This window comes from Mytilus californianus, unplaced genomic scaffold, assembly GCF_021869535.1.
Source record: "Mytilus californianus isolate M0D057914Y unplaced genomic scaffold, xbMytCali1.0.p SCAF_6, whole genome shotgun sequence".
NCBI lineage: Eukaryota > Metazoa > Mollusca > Bivalvia > Mytilida > Mytilidae > Mytilus > Mytilus californianus.
This window is the reverse complement of record NW_026262712.1, coordinates 71,679,007-71,701,213: the sequence shown is the minus strand read 5'-3', so window position 1 is coordinate 71,701,213 and position 22,207 is coordinate 71,679,007. Positions and strand designations below refer to the sequence as shown.

General features: G+C 32.9%; 1 protein-coding gene across 3 annotated transcripts; it reads left to right on the top strand.

Annotated features, from left to right (window-relative positions):
* The first annotated feature begins 1,096 nt into the window (after positions 1–1,096).
* Positions 1,097–22,207, top strand: LOC127706340 (caprin-1-like). 3 transcript variants are annotated; one of them, XM_052210889.1, is made up of 11 exons: positions 1,097–1,298; positions 7,794–7,856; positions 8,571–8,657; positions 9,872–10,033; positions 11,640–12,183; positions 13,552–13,584; positions 16,541–16,893; positions 17,324–17,456; positions 19,202–19,348; positions 20,052–20,174; positions 21,296–22,207. In XM_052210889.1, exons 1-11 carry the CDS (start codon positions 1,185–1,187, stop codon positions 21,391–21,393), a joined length of 1,857 nt encoding a protein of 618 aa, XP_052066849.1. In that variant the 5' UTR covers positions 1,097–1,184; the 3' UTR covers positions 21,394–22,207. The 3 variants fall into 3 exon arrangements, with proteins under 3 accessions (XP_052066849.1, XP_052066847.1, XP_052066850.1); XM_052210887.1 differs by having other exon boundaries at positions 21,293–22,207; XM_052210890.1 differs by lacking the exon at positions 13,552–13,584 and having other exon boundaries at positions 21,293–22,207.

The window sequence follows — 22,207 nt, the reverse complement described above, 5'->3', positions numbered from 1 at the left end:
AAGATTATGTACTGTTTTGCGCTGCGTGGCCTATATATATATTTACAAAAACACAAAAATAATTGAAAATGAATTTGGAGTGCGGATCGAAGAATTTTAGATTGTGATTAAAACTTTGTACATAGGCTAATAATGAGTTAAATGAATTTGTGGAGAACAGTTGGTGTAAGCTGTTCTCTGAAAGTGTCGACTGTGGTTACAGCGACTGTGTGGACTGGTAGTAAATTCCACTGAGTAATGGTGTACGGAAAAAATGAAAATTTATATGTATCTTAAATTTTTTGGTAGAAATGTGTCTGAAAGTGAAACTATGATTTTTGCGGGTTCTACTGGGCTACGTGGTGACCCCCTATGGATCCGTAGGGGTTAGTAAATTGTATAGGGGGTTCATGACGTCACGTCTACTGTTAATAGTGACGTCATCTATTAATGTTATTGTGTTTAATTGTTTATTTCTCTACAAAACACAGCGGAAAAAAGTCTCGCGGGCGATAAATTCGTTATACGGTTAACTACTGACCCCTACGGACCATAGAGGGTGAATAAAATCCATAGGAGATTCGGCCTTCGGCCTCACCCCCTATGGATTTTACTCACCCTCTATGGATCCGTAGGGGGTCAGTAGCGAACCATATAACTTATAATAGCTGGAACGACCTGATACCATTGTACAAGACAGTTTAATCACATTTAACCTGGGACATAATATATTGACGTATAATAGTCCCAAATTTAACGTACATTTTTTATTTTCACATTTTGTACATATACTTGTAGGACTCACACAACCCTTGGATTTTGCCACGTATTCATAAATAGTAAATCGTACTGACATAAAGACAAAGATAATTGGAGTGCTCCAATTATATCTGGTGATTTATATTTATAACAGAACGCTTACCTCTTTCTTATTTTCAACTGGAATTTCCTTACACTATGCTCAAAACTAAACAGGTATCCAGTTTACTCGGTGCTCCTTAAATTTATTTAATTGGGATTCAACTAATGATTCAATATATTCTCGATCTCTTTTTTTCTAAAATAAGTGCTTTTCGACTGTACTATTTGCACATTTATTCGTCTCTTGTAATCGAAGGGTCAAAACTCCGTACTCTTAAGACTAAGGAACTACGAAAATTATCGAAGCACGTGAAAAATCTATGTCGAGTTGTTGCCGTTGAACGATGCCTGCCGCCTCTACAAAAGCAGAGAAACAAGTCAATTCGGATGCTGGGGATCCAATGAAACAGATCCTAGCAGTTTTAGAAAAAAAAGTTCGAAATCTTGAGAAAAGAAAGGTAAATTATTGTGAACTAGTATTCATTTGATCTTAGAAATTCGACCCTAGCAACTTCTGTTTCTTCGTTTATTCTCAAACAATTACTATTGCAGTATATTGTATGTTTCATGGCGTTAAAGATTGATGATTAAAGATGCCACATTTCATATTCTTGTTGTAGTCTATTGGATTGTATGTACAAAGACTATTCAGTTTTGTTCAAAAATGGTCATGACGCATTTACGAGACAAAATGGCGGACAAAACCGGAAACGTATTAAAAATGCAAGGTTCTCTTATAATTTCAAAACGGTCGTATGACAAGAAGTCGAGTTACGATAGCTTAATACCATTTGATGAAGTAAGACGTATATTTCAAAGCATGATTTTGTTCTTTCAAACTACAATACATAGATCACTTTTAGTTCATTGAACATGTTGGGGAAGATCATCAAGTTTTGGGTATACCACTCATAAATGGGAATAAAAACCTTATATACAAGAATCTTCCACAGCCTGGTGAAATAAGATACTGTATCAGCTACTCACTTATCAGGGTCACTATTTCTTCCAATTACTTGTAATTTTGAATGTACTTGCTATACTTTAGAATCTGTGAGACAACCTAGTAATGTCGTACAACAATCACTTTTCCTTGTGGCATCAGACATTTTCTATTGTGATTAAAAAAATTTGGGAACCTTTATGATGTCCAAATTTATACATGCATTTCATATGCAACTTGCCTGTGTTTTAAAAAAAAAAGGATTCTTCATCTTCTCTAGCAAAATTAAACACTATTTGAATAATTTCTCTTATATTTTTGTTTAAAGGCAATTAAATTATTTAGGGTTGGCAATCAAATATAGGTACATGTATAGTTTATTGGTTTTGCTCATTGCTGAATGCCTTAGGGTGTCCTAAAATTGTTAACCTGTGAAAATGTATATCCGACATTTGAACTCCCTATGCAAACACTGATCAATCAAAATGTTCAATATTAGGAACAATATAAGCTAGGATGCTATTGATTATAAGTTTGCAGTAAACATTCTGGTTATGAAAGCAAGTAGAAATAAAAGCAATTAGATATAAGAAGATGTGGTATGAGTGCCAATGAGACAACTCTCCATCCAAGTCACAATTTGTAAAAGTAAACCATTATAGGTCAAAGTACAGCTTTCAACACAGAGCCTTGGCTCACACGGAACAGCAAGCTATAAAGGGCCCCAAAAATTAGTGTAAAAACATTCAAACAGGAAAACCAACGGTCTAATCTATATAAAAAACGAGAACATTTATGAACCACATCAACAAACAACAACCACTGAACATCAGGTTCCTGACTTAGGACAGGTGCAAACAAATGCAGCTGGTTTAAATGTTTTAATAGGCGCCAACCCTCACCCTAACTGAAACAATAGTGTAATGTCACAACATAGTAAGACACACTATAAAATATCAATTGAAATGGCTTAACTCAATCAAAAGACATATTAACAAAAGCAAGTGAACATACACTGAACAAATAAATTTGATCTATGACACAATGCATATATGTTTATCCAAAATTAATAAAACAAGGGGTTAGATGTAAAACAATATCAAAAAGACAACCATAACCTTGGACAAAATCCCGCCAAATAAAATAACGTACACAGGTAAATAAAAAAAAAATTGTTGTTCCTAGTACGAGAACAAAAGTGAAAATATATCGTCATACTTAACACTTATCGAAGGTGGTATATATTAAAAATAGTGAGAATAGATATAACACTGAATAAGTAAACATTAATTAGATATAGGAAGATGTGGTATGAATGCCAATGAGACAACTCTCAATCCAAGTTACAATTTATAAAAGGAAACCATTATAGGTCAAGGTATGGCCTTCAACATGGAGCATTGGCTCACACCGAACAGCAAGCTATAAAGGGCCCCAAAAAATTACTAGTGTAAAACCATTCAAACAGAAAAACCAACGGTCTAATCTATATAAAAAAACGAGAAACACTTATGAACCACATCAACAAACGACAACTACTGAACATCAGATTCCTGTCTTAGCTAGTATGTTTATCTATTAACAGTGTGTGAAACCTTTGCTTGCCAACTTGCCTTTGCGAGTAAGAAATGAATATGGCAAGCACTGATGCTTGGTAACTCGCCAATGTGGCGAGTGATATAAAGTACTTCAACTGGCCAGGGAAAAAAATCTCTGGCCAGTTGAAGTATTTTGACAGTTGTTAGGCCTTATATTGTCAAAGGTCCATGAATTTTAAGTCTGTTATAAAACTAATTTCAATGTGTAGTGTTACTAAAAATGATATTCCTAGCTCCTAAACAGTTTATTTATCGCGATTGACAAATTAAAACATTATTATGATGACCTTGACACTTCATTGAATCAGTATGCTAAAACCTACTATACGATCCCCACCTCACGGATTTTTATTTCTTGACATGACTGAAATAAACATAGTATGCATACAGTTAGGTATCAGTGAGATACAAATAAAACATTTAATATTTATTTTACCTTCCTATGGTCCATTTATGTTTATTTTCAGCAAATACATGATGAGCATTGTATTTGAAAGCCATTTTTGGGACATGAGTGCCGTCAGGCAATCTATAGACTTTTACCATTGACTCCCTTCCAAGACTCTCACGTCAACCGTTTTGTGTTTACATTTATAGGAACAACTCAGATTCTTAAGATCGTCCTGTTATAAAAAGTAAAAACAAACAAGAGATGGAACGTTAACTTATTCAACATTCTGTTAAATTTCTTCACATAATCCTCCTGTTTTGATATCTCCCTTTTTCATTTGCGTTTATTTTCCAATACTGAAAATCAGAATTAAGCAGTATTTATATTTAGGGTTTTATATATTTAGAATCACGTCAGAGAGGGAATTCCATAACCCGAATAATCCAGTCGTCATATTACGATCACTTCGATCACTCCATTAACGCCGGTCAACCGGAAATTAAAAATAAGCTGCATCATGGGATCAATGTATCCTGACGTATGGCAGTGTTCTCCCCAGGGCCTTAAAGGACAGCGGGCCCGCAATGTATAATTTTTTACCGTGGTGGTATCGTTCTTACCGCGATGTATTATATTTCTCCGTGGTGCTAAAATTTTGGGTTAAAAAATCGGAAATCGGTAAAGTTTTAAACGACTTGTTAAATCTTTTCCGTGCGGTATAAAATTCCAGTTGAAATTTGACCAGTTCAAACCAGTTCAGATTGTTTACACCACGAGATCGATTTACCTTTATGAGGTTAACCTTTGTTGATTGGATTTAATCGATGTAATTAACACTTGAATCAATGATTCTTTTGTGTTTTAATTAAGAGATCATAACTTTATGATGGAAGATAACTATTTTATGGCTTCACTCACCACCTGACAAGTCGGCAAATACTTTGTTCAAAAACCTTGTTGACCCGATAGTTGTACACACGACGGTACACATTTTGTACATTATAAAGTTGGCTCATAATTACGTATAATTGACCATTATACACTTCTCAATACTTATATAATAGTATTATATGTCTCTGATTAAACCATGGCCAAATTATCTTTAATATTTAATATGATATTCCGGACAAGAAAAGTTAATATTTACATGAAATCTAAGGAAAAATGTTTAGAAATTTATGAAAAATTTCTTTTTATTAAAATTTAAGATAGAAACTGGTTCAAATAGTAATACAATATTTATTCTTGTTAATTTTATATCTCCTTATGACAGGAAGCCTTTCACAATACAACATCTTTCATTCTAGAAATAAGAAAGTTTTTTAAATTGAATATTTTTGTTCTCTTTTGATTGATATTTTATTCTTATTGATCATTGATTTTATAAAAGATTTAATAACTTAAATTTAGATGTATATTTTGTAATGTATCTTGTTTTATTTATTTTTAAAAAATATTAAAGTATACATGTCAAACTGTTTATTTACTTCTTTTTTACCAATAATTTTCAATGTCTACATAACACAGTACCACAGCAGTAAAACAAAACAGGAGACATAAAAACTACAGTTACTAGAAATATCGCTAGGCAACGCAACGTGACACGACACAACTGATTGTATGAATCATTTCACCAAGCAGTCCTCACGCGTTACCCTGGTGCTATCCAAAAATCCTGGGGAGAACACTGTGTATGGCAGAAAAAAGGAGGAGTTTAAAATTGTTTGTAAACGTGCAATGGAGCACGAAACGTGTTTTCAATGTACACACGTGTTTGAACAGAAGAATTTAGCGAAGGAATGCAGACGAAATATTCAGAAGATTCACGGTGAAATCGATATAACTATTAGAAATTTTGAAGTCAATTTACGGTGGTGTTGAACTGCATGATGGTTTTGAACAAGAATGTTTTGTTTGCAGCAAGAAGTGCCATAATGTCATACAGGGCATCCCGAATAATCCAGTCTTTATATTACGATCACTTCGATCTCTCCATTAATTTGAATTTTCCAAATTTCATAGAATTTTTTTGTACTACCTGGATTGGGTAAATTTGTTCAAAAGAGCAAAATTTTGAAGGAAAAAACAAATGTTAATGTAATTTTTTCTGTATTTTACTGAGAAATTAAAATGTACTCAGTTATTTGTAATTGGGCAAAGTAATTTAGACATCAATGAACATGATGAATAGCTTTTCTTTTTTAACAAGACATCAATGAATAGCTAGTATTTATGTGTCAGTCATCAAAATTTCTTTAAACATGTTTAATGTATTAAATGAACAGTGGATATAATCAAGAAATGCATCAGAAGAAAAAGGTTGATTATTTCATACTAACAGAAGATACAGAAGCATGAGTAGCAAAATCTCATGTACAAAAAATGTATGGAACTTATAATTTGGTACGCTAGAAATGCTACATAAAACTCATCAGTGGCACATGAATCAAAACAGTAAGAAAGTCGAATCAAATACAAAGTTGAAAGTTGAAGAACATAAAAAATAGGGTTTAGTTTAATCCATTAGATTTTTTTGTTAAATTGAGATACCGTTTTCAAAAAAAGCTTTTCTTTCATGATAGAATTTACAATCTTGCCCACGATCATCATTTAAATGTGTGCAATTTTGGAAGACGTCTAGGATTTTAACATTTTGGGCCATATGAATCCTAAACCCAAAGAAAGAATCAATTGACTTTTGTGTGCTTGTACAAATGTATGTTTTTGACACTTAGGTGGGATTGATAACATTTAGAAGGAATCTATACTACTAAAGGAAGAGACTGATTTTATTGAGCCCCAAATCCCATACAAAGTCAGAAATTTTTGTGATATCATGTATAAATCTAGTGTTTTGTTCTTCCTAAATTTGTCTTTGAAACACTTGTTTTTACACAGAAAATGCCAATTTTTGAGAAAATATCCAAATTTCTGAGACTGTTATTGATCTTTGTCTTATACACTGTTGTGCATGTCGTGCATGCTCAATCGACGTACTGCACGCGAAATCTAACTAATATAGGACAATGGTGTTGATTGAAAATTACGACATTCCAGGCACGATCCCAATAGTACCTGTTACCTGTTGCATAATCTGTACTTTCCGACTGTCAGGTGCACCACCAAACGGTGTATATAGGAACACAATCACACCTGAACTTTGTCATTACACTGACTAATATCAATGAAAACAATGGCAATCGTATCCCTCAGAGCAATCATGCTCTTTGATTTATACTTTTCTGAATGTTCAACAAGTTCAATCTGGAGGAAAATTATGAAATAGTAATTTCAAAATGGAAGAGTTCTTATGGCTGAATAATTTAAACAAACAAAAGGAACTAAAAAAAGCAAAACCAGAAACAAAACATAAAAAGGCCTGTGGCGCAGAACAGTGTAATTATTCATTTTTTTTTAATAAAGAATGTGATAATTATAGTAGAAGAGGCTGCTCAATTCAATAACTCCAGCATTTGTACTAAGATTTATCCATAATCATTGGAATAAGGAAGTATGGTTATGACAAAAAAACTTTTGACTTGTCAGTTGTGGTAAAAATGTATTTGAAACTCCTCTCCTAAGGTAATCACAAGATAAGTTGACTGCTCTGCTCCCTTATATAACTGAGACTACTATATGTAAATAGTAAGTTAAATTGTCAAGTTACATGTACCAGTTACAATAGATTAAAATGATGAACATAAGTACATACATTTAGTAAGTGGAATGGAAGAATACGTTTTAATAATTATGTATGTAAAAGACGGCGAGTTCCAAAAGTAAATCCCTCACCAAGCTGGCAAGTGGAATTCAATTTGGCGAGTTGAATTGAAAAGCTGCTCGCCAATTTGGCGAGTAAGGAAAAAAGAAGGTTTCACACACTGCTATTAGTATTGTTAATTAATGGAACTAATGATTTGTTTGCCAATTGAAGACTATGCCAAAATTGAACTTGTATTTGAAATCATATTTTTATGTATGTATATAAATCCAGACTGATTTCTTCTGTTCAATTTTGCAGGGAAAGTTAGATGCTTACAGGGAGAAGCAGGATAAGGGAATTCCGTTGGAGAAAGACCAGCAGGTACAGTAGTGTATGATACATGTAAATGTATGTACTACAGCTCGGGTGGAAATCTTTTGTTAAATTTGGGTGGACAGATCTAGACTGAGCCAGTCTAAAGCCTCTTCCTTTCCACCCAAATTTAACAAAAGATTTCATCAAATTATTAAAAACAATAGCTTAATCTTATTGTTCCAAGGTATTGTATGTTCAATTTTTATGACAAAAAAAGAAGTAACATCCCCACACAAGGATGGGCATCTGGGACCATCTACTAGTTTTCTGCACTCCTACAATTGACTGGTGGAAAAGATCACATCCAAATGAGCTGTAACATACTTGTTCAAATTTTATCTGTTATTTAAGTGCAGTATTGTGACTACAAACATGTTAAAAACCATTGTATGTAGTGTGTGTTTTCACATAAAGAATCCTACAACATACTAGAATTGATCTCCAGTTACATACTGAAAAGTTCAAAACTATTTTTACCTGTTAGCCTTTTTTGTACAGTTTGCCTAATAAAAAAATTACATGAGGCCATATGGCAAGTGTATCAGTGACTTGAAGTTGTTGATGTTTTGAATTCTTGACCCCTTTTGGCTGTTGCTGACAGAAATGTATATAAATTTGCTACATCTAATGTACAAGTAAAGATGTTAATTTAATATATGAAATTTCCACTTAAATAATGTGAGAGATGTATTGTGATATATAAAATAATAAATTTTGCAGGTTGCAGTTGACAAGTACAATGAAGTTGAACAGAACTTGATCTTTGCTCAAGAACTTATGAAGCAGTTTCTTTCTATCAATGCTGATGTAAGATCATCTTGTACTGTTAATAATTATAATTTCATGCCAGTGTGTTGAAATTAAATGACAATTTCTACTGTTATACTTGCAAGGTGAAAAACCAAAAGTAAAACAAAGGTCAAAATTATCAGTTAAAGAAGTTTAGTTTTAGCATGTGGCAGTTCTTAAAGAACCAAACGTCTTTGTTCAGTTCAATTTAAAAGACACAATTTTAAATTCAGATAGTTGGCCTTTACAATAAGACACAGATGAACAAACTGAACAAAGCTTACGAATAAAAAGTGAGGGCTGTAATCATTTGACAGGTTTCAGAAAATGGAAGACTTGATTATAGTGCATTTATTAAACCATGCTGCACCCTATATTGATTTCTACACCTGATCCCTTCTTTTCAGTTCTTAGATATCAAAATATGATGCTTCAACACAAATTTATTTTCAATGCATAATAAAAAATTCGTAAGGGTTCCGCGGAACCCAGTGTCTCGCCTATTTTTGCTGTTAATCGCAGGCTCAACAAAAAAGAGGAAAAAAAAAAATATTCCTCTCGATACTATCTTTTGATTGTAAGAAGCTTCTGTCCAAGTTTAGTAAAAATCCAGGATAGTTTATGAATCTAATAAATGTTTTAAAAACTTTAACTGCAGACTGTATGTAATGTTAACTGGAAGAAAAACTAAATCCATTTATAAATAAAATACGGAAAAACAGGAACAAAATTTCCTTCTAGATACTAGCTTTTGATCATAAACAAGCTTCTATCCAAGTTTGGTACAAACCCAGGATAGTTTAAGAAAGTTATTAAAATTTTAAAAACTTTAACCACAGAGTGAATGTAATGTTTCCTGGCAGAAAAACTGTCCATTTATAAGTAAAATACGGAAACTGAAGACTTTTTTATGATCATAAACAAGCTTCTGTCCAAGTTTGGTAGAAATCCAGGATAGTTTAAGAAAGTAATTAAAATTTCAAAAACTTTAACCACAGAGTGAATATTTGTGGACGACGCCAACGGAATGTAGGATCGCTTTGTCCTGCTTTTTCGACAAAAGTCGAAGGCTCGACAAATGATAACAAACTAAAAAATGTAATCAGTAATTTGTTCAGATTTGGTGTTTCACACTGTTGGCAGTGTTATGTTTTAGCTAAAGGTCCTTCAAACATTTAACTTTTGAAGGTTAAAAAATCACTTTATATTTGATATGACATTTATTATTTTAGGCTGAAAAGTACAACAAGAAGCATGCAAAGAAGGAAAAGTTGGAACGTCAGACTGCTGAACTTAAACGTGTGAAGGAGATGTTGAGGGTTCAAAATCTTCTTGACGGTCTAGGTTCAGATCAAGTGAGAAGTGATTTCCAGAAAGGCAGACATGGAGCTGTGGTAAGTTAAATTCTTCTTGACGGTCTAGGTTCAGTGTTAAGTAAAAAATGATTTCAAGAAAGGCAGACATGGCAGAGTTCTCGAAATCTTTTTTTGCCTGGTGGTCCTTGAAGAAAATATGAAGGTCCTCGCTATCATTTCTATTGCAAATTACCAAAATTGTGTTGGTCCTTCCCAAAAATGTGGTGGTCAAATCCCTTGGCCCACCACTTATCGAGAACTCTGACATGGATGGAGATGTGGTTAGTTTGGTGGTAGAATAATAATATCTCGCACAAAGTTAATTTATCTTTTGTGCTTTGACCATATAACAACGGTTCCTGGTAGTATGATTTGTAGTAATACAAATTTCTACAAACACTTTTGATTTGCAATGATGACATAAAAAAGAATATAATAGAACATGGAGACAAAAATCACAGTGCTTGGTATTAACCTGATATTTTATTCAAAGAAGGATTTTTATGTTCTTGTTCACAACTGACTGCATGAAGACATGTCACCCAACTCTTACAATATTTTTCTTGCTTCTAAATACTGCTTGCTTGACTTGGAAGCAGTAAAAACCAGTTTTAAATTCTTTTGATTGACAGCCAGGGAATGAACCCATAACCTCCAGTATTGAGGTTAGCACCAGACAACCCTGGCAGTTTAATTCAAGGAAAATGTTTTATGCCCTTACCATAGCGGAGGGGGCATTAAGTTTTACCCTTGTCCGTACTTCCCTAAATTGGTTTCCGTTCTCTAACTTAAGTTTGCCTCAACCAAATGTTATGAAACTTATACATTATGCTTATTACCACTATACACAGATCAAGTTTGAATTTGGGTGGCGTAACTTTTACCTTTCTAGAGTTATGCCCCTTTACAAATGGAAAAATTGCTGAATTTTTCATTTCTGTTCTCTAACTTAAGTTTGCCTCCACCAAATGTTATGAATCTTATACACAATGCTTATTACCACAAATCTTAGATCAAGTTTGAATTTGGGTGACGTAACTTTTACCTTTCTAGAGTTATGCCCCTTTACAAATGGAAAAATTGCTGAATTTTTCATTTCCATTCTCTTAACTTAAGTTTGCCTCCACCAAATGTTATGAATCTTATACACAATGCTTATTATCACAAAACACAGATTAAGTTTGCATTTTGATGGTGTCAATTTTACAGTTCTAGAGTTATGCCACTTTTTGAATTGCTGAAGTTTTGGTTTCTCTGACTCAAGTTTGCCTCAACGAAATGTTATGAAACCTATGAACAATGCTTATTACCACAAATCTCAGATCAAGTACAAATTTGGGTAGCATCACTATTACCGTCTTGAGTTATGTCCCTTCATAAAGTTATGTGGAAGCGGGGGAAAATTCCCCATTTACTTTAACAATATTTAAGTACATCAGTTGCCTGTTAAGTTTTTTTAATTGACTATTTATTGTACCTTCACTTTTTTACCTAATCATGGTCACTTAAAGAAACTGTAAATTTTTCCATTTATAACAAAAAACTGGTTAAAAGAAACAAGAAATTCACTCTTTATATAAGTTTTCAGAATCTGTTAATAATCAAATGCCATAGCATGTTTTAAAGTGTGCAATTTTAATTGCAGGTTTTGTCGGAAGAAAATCTTAATCAGTTAGACGATTTGTATAAACTGATTAATCCATCTCGGGAAGCTGACGTTGATCATCTAGCTCAACTAACCACTGCCGCAGATCATGTTGTCAACTTAATTGATGCAAAGGAGAAAGAAGTAGTAGGAACAACATACAAGGTATTAAAGGCACTCATTGATGATATTAGTGGGTGTGGCTACTTTGAACAAGCTCTCAAGGAAGAAACTGCAGAGGAGTGCAATACGGAACAGGAATTTGTGGTTGTCAACTCTCAGGAAGTTCCTGAACCAGACTCTGTAGAGGTTCAGTCTGCATTACCACCAGATGTGTCTGAAGAACAACCTGAAATGACAACAGAAAATGGACAACCAACAATGAACAATTTACAGGACCCAGATTCTTTTTTCTCAGAAGCTCCAACGGCAACAACAACACAACAAGATGTCTCTTACCAACGCCAGCGACCATTCCAAGAAATAGTCTCTTCAGTTCAAGGCAACTTTAATTTTTTACAAGAATCAACAATAGATATGGAATGTAAGATATGCAATTAATGCACAGCATATGCCTGTCTCACTTGAGCAGTAATTGACTCTGCCACTATACTGTAAAGTGCGAAATTTTTGCAAGGTTTCAATTTTCAGAAATTTCGGGATCATGAGACCATCTCTTGTGTAAATTAGATTTTTTTAGGAGGATTAAAACCAGGGACAAGAAAAACGTTAAAAAGAAATCTTGCAAATATGATTGGTCCTATATATAAACTGTCAAATTTTAGTCTGCAAAAATATCTCACTTTACAGTGTTCATTATAATACTAAAGCATTTGGAGTTCACCCACCTTAAGATTCATTTGATTTGACTCTTATAGCAAACAGGCATGCTTTCTATTCATTTCTGTGTGAAAGCTTTATGAAATAAATGTTTGATTTATATTAATTTTACTGAGCTTAGAGAAAACAGTTTCAGGGTATGATACAGGTTTGGATGTAGTTTGATAGGGTTGTTCCCCGATTTATTGTTGGAAAGAGGGGCAGTTGTGGGAGATGAAGAGGTTTCTTTATATTCTAAATAAAAGGTAAAAATTCTACATAATACATAAAGAGTTCTCTAGGAAAATACAACCAACCACCAGTTATTGATTCTTAATGCCCTTTGACCCCTGCAAACCTTTCAGTTCTTAGTAAATTAAGATACTTAAGTACCAGTAATGGGGAATATGATACCTTATTGGTTTGTTGTTTCTCACTTCTTGTAAACATGGTAAAGAAACAACATTTACCAGAAATAGGGGAGGGAGTTGTATTAAATTGTTGTTTTCCTGTATTATTTGCTCCTAGATTTTTAACATTTATAAACTTAAGGTGGTACCCAACACCTTGACTAGCATTAATTTGGCTCGTTTAATTTTCATAAAATTTTGACAAAATGTTTACTTTGACCCTTTGACAAAAATATAAAAATTTCAAAAAATTTGAACCAACCACTTTATCAGAAAAATTTCTTTGGTTATATAGCAGTTTGACAAACACTAATTTTGATCATTGAGAAGCTTAATATTTCCTTAACAATACAACGTAATTAAAACGTTTAGCTGATTTTTACAGAGTTATCTCCCTGTAGTGTTAGGTACCACCTTAAGAGGCAAATTCACTAATCTAATTTTAAGGAATACAGATTTATTTTTATTATTTTTTTGGCAAACTTGGCTACATTTGTAGTTACTAAAATGTAAATGACTCAAATTGACCCATAAGAATGTTAATGTGAGATCTTTATAGATTTTAAAATAAAATCCAGTTTCTGTTTTACTGTTTATGATATGAGGATGTGTCTGTCCTTTTAAGTTTGGCATGTTGAGGGTCTCGTGCATCAGAGAATCAATGAATTATTGATAATTATTAGGTGTTAGTCTGCAGCTATCAGCCATGGACTGTTGTAAGTATTGGTTTGCTGTGTATTAAAATATTATATACAATTAACATATAAAAAAATACCCATTTGATATACAAGGGTTGAAAAAGTACTGATATGACACCAACACATTATAAAGAGAGCCAATATATTTTTTAGGCTTCTGATGCTTTTGTACTATAGAAATTTGTATTTAATACAGACTTAATATCTTTGTTCAATGGAAATAAAAGGGTTTTGGAATAGCAGTATCTGACATTATAGAGCTTTGATTACTGTAGTCTATGAATAATAGTCCTTAGTATTTATAGTATATATTCAATTTTTGTCTCGCCTTGACAGAGTCAAAAAGTGAGACGGGTATGCTGTTTCCAGCGGTGGCGTCAACAATGAATTAGTTTGTGATAAGGTCCAGTTTATGGTGAACCACTAGTGGTAGGTCAATGATATTTGGTATGCAGTTGTATTAGCATTGGCACATCTCATTTCCCTAGAGATTATTTGGCCCTGCCCCCTCAGTCATCATGGTCTATTGACTTTGAAACTTTGAAACTTTTTGCTTAATTTACATGTTTTAGTTTCTGATTAGGTCAGTTTATGGAGAACCTATAGTGGTAGGTCAATGATATTTGGTATGCAGTTGTATAATCGTTGGCATATCTCATTTCAATGGAAATTATTTGGCCCTGCCCCCTCAGTCATGATCTATTGACTTTGAAACTTTTGCTTAGCATGTATATGTTTGTGATTAGGTCAGTTCAAGGGGAACCATTAGTGGTTGGCCAATGTTAATTGGTATGCAGTTGTATAAGCATTAGCTCATCTCATTTCCATGGAGAATATTTGGCCCCGCCCCCTCAGTCATGGTCTATTTACTTTGAAACTTTTGCTTAGTTTACATGTATTAGTTTTTGATTAGATCAATTTAAGATGAACCCCTAATGTTAAGTCAATGATATTTAGTATGCAAATTTATTGGCATTTGCAAGTCTCGTTTCCATGGAGATTATATAGCTCCACCCCCTCATCATGGTTCATTGACTTTGAAACTTTTACATAGTTAACAAGTTAATGTTTGTGTTTAGGTTTTTTAAAGCAAACGGCTTATGATAAAGCAATGGTATTTGGAATGAAGTTGTATTAGCATTGGCACATCTCATTCCATGGAGATTGTTTAGCCATGTACCTTCAGTCATGGTTCATTGACTTTGAATATTTGCATAACTTACATGTTAAAGTATTGCTATTTTAATTTAACATTTGCATTATCAAAATTACAAAAAGGCGACACATATCTCTGTTTTAATTTTGTTCAACCTTTACTTTTTATTTCTGAATGTTTTTATGTATGAAACACAAAGAAGTGGGGGTCAAAATTACACTAAAAGTATCACAAAATTATGAAGTAACATGGTTCATCAAACAGGTTTAAATGCGTACTGAATAAGATAAATTGTATATAACAATCACAGTAGACTTGATAATTTTCCATGCTAATTCAGTTAAATTCACTTTATAGGATGGTTATAAATTGTAATGTGTATTACAAATATACAATGTCATCGTTATTACTTATATGTAAAATTGCTTTTTGAAGATTTAATTAGATTCAAATATTTACATGTAGTTTAATTTATATAACATTGCCTGTTTGCTGTGTGTGTGCACGATTTTATATGACATTTACCACACGTATATTTATTGTTGTCTGCAATATATTTTAGCAGTGTAGTTACAATTTATAATTAATTCTTTATACATTTAGTTTAGGAAAGTAACAGAGGGAAAACATCTGTATTTGAAAAATGATGAATAAAAAATAATTTACAATGAGGGGACAACACCATAATTCAAGAATGGGCATCAGAAAATTATTCCTGTTGTTTGGTCTCCAGTTGTAGACTTATCGATATTGGAATTCTTGAATAGTTATTTCTTTTACTTTCATTCACTTTTAATGTAAATAAAGTAGAAAATGCAAGGAACTATATTTTGCCTCGTCTTCTCACTTTGTTTTCATGGAACATAATTGACTAAGACATGACCTTTGTTGTATGATGTCGGAGGTGTGATATTATGGGTTTTCATCTGACTCAGAAATCTCGGTATTTCATTGCGATCAAAGTAATATTTTACTATAATTGACTACAGAAAAGTGTAGCAATTGAATTCCATTAGCTGTTTTTTTTGTTTGCACTGGGAAACAATACATTAGGAAGTGTACATACATTGTAGTTATTTTCTTGTATAGATATACTAGTGATTGATATATGTAGGTCTAGATATCATCATAGCAGTGGGTTCAGTCATGTATAGATATAGTAGTGATTGATATATGTAGGTCCAGATATCATCATAGCAGTGGGTTCAGTCATGTATAGATATACTAGTGATTGATATATGTAGGTCCAGATATCATCATAGCAGTGGGTTCAGTCATGTATAGATATACTAGTGATTGATATATGTAGGTCCAGATATCATCATAGTAGTGGATTCAGTCATGTATAGATATACTAGTGATTGATATATGTAGGTCCAGATATCATCATAGTAGCGGATTCAGTCATGTATAGATATACTAGTGATTGATATATGTAGGTCCAGATATCATCATAGCAGTGGGTTCAGTCATGACACTAGCTTTATGTCCTTCATTGGTCGAATATTTATTTGCAAAATAGATTGTACACTGTTGAAAACAAACTATTGCTTTATTGATTGATAAATTATCATATTTTCAGTCTCTTAACTCAAAATACATGTAAATATAAATCAACCGACAGCAAAAGATTTTTCTTCAGTGAAATAAGGAAAAGTTCTGTAACTTTTTTCAACCTGACATATTAAAATAAAATCTTATTACTAAATCATATACAGTACATATGAGTATTGGTGAGACATCTACCCAACAACTTAGTAAAACTAAAACATTAGGATTGTTATGACAATCAAAGCTTATGTTTGATATATTTTACAGCCCCTCACATGGATCCAGCTGTGGTAGCAGCACATCCAATGCCAGGTAGACCACAATCAAGACAGACCGATAGTGGTATGTCACAGACATTCACCAACTCTGGTTACGGAGGAGATGTTCATCAGCAGCAACAAACACCATCATTATCACAGACAACAGAAACACCACAGTCATATTCACAACCTGGGCATTCATCACAATCATATGGACAAAACAGTGCAGACTCTTTATTCAGTCAGGACACTATTTCACAAAAAGTTTTAGGACAAAGTGTGCCGGATTCAACAATTTCCCAGTTTGAATTGCATTCACAGCCCTTACCTATGCCACCTGGTCGCGATTCCAATCAACAGGTAGGATTCAAGCTTTGTAAACATAATGATGGATAAAGTATTTTCTCATCATCTTGTGCCATGGATTGATGAGTATTGTTTCATACATAGTGTGTGTACACATGTAATAGGTTCAGTTAAAAGGAATAAAACTGTAAGTGAACTCTGTATTCTTCAATTTTACTAAAATATAGGACTGTAAGGAAAATTACTTTCATTTGTGTAGTCATATACTGTCTGTAAGTGTTTTTTTTTTATTATTATAAAATGCAAAAAAAAAAACTTTAATGTGAAGATTATGTCTTTCAACATTTTTATTATAAAATGAAATTCAAGAAATACAATTATGGTCACTCAAAACAAAATATGTGCTACAACTGTTAAAATGGGTAATTCCAAGGTTTCGAAATTAGAATTAGATGTTAAATAGAAAATTGTATTCTTTGAACAGAACTCACAGTCCTCCGAGTCCCAAGCAGATAAGAAATTTACCATGAATCCAAATGCAGGAGTATTCCAGTCTCAGTTATACTCATCCTCTCACACAGATGGTGAAGACTCACCACAAAATGAACAATCAGAAGGTATGTACAGGTAGGAAAAATAATCACCAAATTAAATGTATGTATTGATTTGTGTGTTACTGTAGATTGGGGTTATGAGTTCATTTATTGCCAGTAAAAGGTGTTTAAAAAGGTTTAAATAAATTTTGATTTCCTCAGGTTTTATCACATTAGCGTAAGACAATCACATGATCAATATTTTTTGTTTATCTCTGATTTTACCGTAATTGCAAACAATTAACAAAAACGGGAGTCAATTTCTGGTAAAAGTATTTACAAGAAGCTAATCTTGATTGTGATATAACTCAGCATATGTAGCAATGACGCAGGACACACTGAAACCTGATATGGCAGGTCAAGACAGAAAATGATGAATCCTTGAACGTGCCTTTACAAGAACCCTGTTTGGTTATGGCATGCCAATCACGTTATCTTATTATTCTTGGGTTTAAACTTTTGTTTTACCCTGTTGTTTGGGTCACATCAACTTGAAACTACACATGTTCCTTGTGCAGTGAACTAATATGACACATTAATTAAATTGACCCCGATTTTTACAGTTCACTGAACATGGACATATGAAAGTGATGCTCCAATGGATACATATTCTTGTATACTTATAATATCTGGTACAATAGTCAATTATATTGGACCAAAGCAAAAAGAGAATAATGAGCCCAAAAGGGAAAAATATGTATTCGACATGCATTAAAAGACATTTGGTTAGATCCCCCAAATTTCGTTTGTTTCTAATTTGAACAAAATTATTTTCCTCATTGAACTAAAATTGATCAATTTCTTTTTCTTTTTACTTTTTTATTCTTTAAATATGCAAGGGGGTCTAGGTAGTTGGTAATTCTGAACAAGTGAAAAAATATGATTGTGTAACTATAAATTACTAAGACATAAACTGAGAAAACTATTACTTAATGATATTCTAAGGCATGAAATAAAATTGGATTTGAACAATGCCAAAAATGAATTAAATACATAGGATACAAATGGCAAGATATATCATTGTGAATACCAAACATAGTTCCGCAAGAGAACTTGCACTTCTCTTTTAAGTCTCACCACTTCTCCGTATCAGAATTAATATCAGGTTACTTCTCCTGCCTGGGATGAGCATTCTGAATGGCTATCATGACAAAATCAGGCAGAACATGTTTTTATGCCCCTGCTGTAGCAGAGGGGGCATTAAGTTTTACCTACGTCCGTACGTCCCAAAATTGGTTTCTGTTCTCTAACTTAAGTTTGCCTCAACCAAATGTTATGAAACTTATACACAAAGCTTATTACCACATAACACAGATCAAGTTTGAATTCGGGTGGGGTCACTTTTACGTTTCTAGAGTTATGCCCTTTACAAATAGAAAAATTGCTGAATATTTTGTTTCCGTTCTCTAACTTAAGTTTGCCTCAACCAAATGTTATGAAACTTATACACAATGCATATTACCACAAAACTCAGATCAAGTTTGAATTTGGATATCGTCACTTTTACCGTTTGTGAGTTATATATAGGCAAGCGGGGGCATCATCTGTGTCCCATGGACACATTCCCCATTTATTAAATAAAATTGTAGGTAAAACATTTGCAGGTTTATCAAGGCCGAAAGGCAAGGGTGTTAACAAGACCACTGCTTACATTATATATATAATTAATATCAATGAAAATATCTCTATGAAAAACTAGAATTAGGTTCATCAGATAATCTCACATACAGGTTTAAAAGCTAACACTTATGGAATTTAATTTTTTGAAGGAGGTAATTTCCAGTCAGGCAATAGTTATAGAGGGAACCAGTGGAAAGGACGTGGAGGTAGAGGTGGTGATCGAGGTGGAATGTCAAACGGATATGGTAACAGAAATAACCGTGGATCAGAAGGCAATTATAGGGGTGGAAACAGGGGTTAGTACTTGATACTTTAAATTAAGTTCAACTTTTTCTACAGATTACAGAATGTTATTTTAATGAAAGGTTGTTGCCACATAATAACTGCAGATCAGAAAATCTATTCTGTAAGTTATTTTCAACACTGACATCAGCAAAATCAAATCATCTGTAGAAGAGCATTAACATGATCACTTATAAATAGGTTGCAAATGAAAGTTTTTGCTAAACAGTAGACTATTAAATTTACATTTTTTGTGTATCCATATAAGAGAAGAACCAAGTTTGACATATTGTAAAATCAGAAATTATTGCATGCATTTATTATTGTGATTTTTGAAAAATTGACAAAAATGCGAGATTTATTATTGCGTTTTCATGAAATGCCCCATACAGAAATATGTATAAGATAGCAGAATGCGAGTCTTAACTATTGCAATACTCACCCAGTGGCAGTAATAAAAACCTCGCAATAATTTTTGAAATTACAGTATTCAACACTTCATAGTTGCGTTATTTTGCGATACGAAAAATAAATAGCTCAGAAATATGTATCTTAGTTTACAGTATACATTATAGTGATACAAAGTAGATCACTCTCATTAATTATCCTACAAATACAATTGAAACCCAGTCAAAGATACAAAAAGCATTTTCTTGATATTTTCTTCTCTTTTTAAACCATTATGATTAACAATGTGTAAACCATTTACTTATTTAGGTGGTTACCAAGGCTACCCACCAAGAGACAACTATCGTCCTGATGGTTACCAAGGTTACAATGGCAACTATTCTGGTGGTGGAGGATTTAAACGTGGTCAATCACGGGGTGGACCTCGGGGAGGTGCGTGTCAACTTTGTACATCTTTATTGGCACAGATGTATTATCCACAATACTGTTACAGTTATAATCCTATTTTTGCGTTAATGTCATTCCAGAAATTAATGTCTAGTAATAAGCATACACACAAACAATCACGATATCAATTAACTAATTGGTAAAACATTATTATTAAACTCTAATTTTTACATACCAAAAAAAAACGGTTATTATTGAGTCTTGATAACATTCGTAGTAACAAACATCATATCTGAGATGGCTGTATAAGCTTCAGATTTATAAGTGGTCATTAACTATACATTGAAGGATGTTTGGAAGACTGCACCAACCCTGTTAATATAAGAATGCATTTAAGAGGCATGCAAAAACTGCTCTCCCTTGTACATGGGCTGAGAGTGATGTTTGTTTTGCATGGATTTTGTTCTTGGAGCATGATATTTGTTCAGCCACCCAAAACAATTATATTCATGTGATGAATGTTATGTCTATAAGTTGTTTCTGAAATAATACGTCGTCAAGTTGGAATTAATGAGAATTTTGGTTGATTTGAATTTCTATAAAAGAAAAATTCATTCCTTCAATGAGTTTTCTTTTGTCTACACTTACATGTTGTATTTAAGATTTGGAAATTAGTCCTTTGAAGTTGTTTGGTCCGGGGAATTTAAATTTTAAATTTCTAATCTTTTCGTTTTCCTTGGGGGAAAAAATCGAGCATGAAGTCATTTTATTGTCCCCATTCTTTGGCCTGTGTGTCCGAAACAAATAGTTTCTGGATGCAACTTTAGTTTCTCTGCTTGATTGGATGAAACTGAAAGACATAGGCAAGTGGATGAATTCTTCATGCTTTTGGGGTCAATAGTTTCAAGTTCAAGGTCACTGTTACTAGAAAATTTTCTTATTTTGAAATAAATGATTATTGGATCATAACTTATTTCCCTTGCTTGATTTCAGCTGATTTTTGGTTTATTTTTGTGTCATTTCGACATCTCTAGTTAACATTTGTAGGCCTCTGTTTCAAAGACTTCAGAATTTATCAGATCATTTGAGAAGTTGAGTTTCTTATTCTGAATACATGATTCACATGCCACTCAGCTTTTAAATATAACACATTCTCATTTCAGCAGGAAGAGGAGCTCCAAGAGGTGGCCGTGGAAGTGGAAGTGGACATCGTGGTAGCTCATCAGGTGGCTTTGGAAAGCCACAGGCACAACAAGTGTCATAGACAGCATGTCGGCAGCTTTTATATATATTAAGTTGTGGATGATTCAGCATGTGGACTTTGATTTATTTTTTATAGCATTCTTAATAGTTGGTCTTTGGGCAAATTTGATAACAGATTTTCAAAGCTTTTTGTTTTCCTTGGGCTTTAAATGTTTGAACCATGCATTTGTTAACAAAATCTGAACATCCTCATTTCACTTCAAAATTTAAATTAAATTTCCTATAAATTCATTAATGTATTGATTGTAAGGGGTACTTTTAAAATTTGTATGTGTGTAAATGTGTCAGACCACTCTTTTTTGTCCACAACTTGATGTATAAGTAGCATAATTCTGCCATTATAGACGTGGCAAGGCAATATTCAACGGCAAACAACGTTTAAACCTAAGTTGTGATTGTACAGATTAAAATGAACATCCTATGAAAGTGCTTCACTCAGATGATTTTTTGTACTTTAATAATGTGGTGTTGTAGAGACTGATATGAACTCTTTTGTACAAAAATTGATCAGGAATTGATTCAATACCAAGTAACTTGCATATTTTTTGTTTATTCATTCAGTGCTATGGTTTTGTTTATATTTGCATCTTTGAACAAAACACAAAAGTCAATCAAAAATAGTATTGATTGCATCCAGCATTTTTGTCAAAAAATAGAAAAAAAAATTTTGAAAAAAAAAAAAGAAAAATTTTCAGACAATGATGAAACTTTGAATGGTGTTATTCAGATTGTGATATAGTGATATATCGGTGGATAATGTTTCTGTAATATTTGTAACATTTGAAGTTGTGCATTAAAAGTTTCATTTAAATATA

What these genes read in the sequence shown, in the direction of transcription:
- LOC127706340 (XM_052210887.1), top strand. Translation starts at nt 1,185, where the DNA reads ATGCCTGCCGCCTCTACAAAAGCAGAGAAACAAGTCAATTCGGATGCT. An exon ending in TTCTTTCTATCAATGCTGAT is followed by an intron (nt 8,658 to 9,871) that starts GTAAGATCATCT and finishes TTATTATTTTAG; the next exon opens with GCTGAAAAGTACAACAAGAA. An exon ending in ACAAAATGAACAATCAGAAG is followed by an intron (nt 17,457 to 19,201) that starts GTATGTACAGGT and finishes AATTTTTTGAAG; the next exon opens with GAGGTAATTTCCAGTCAGGC.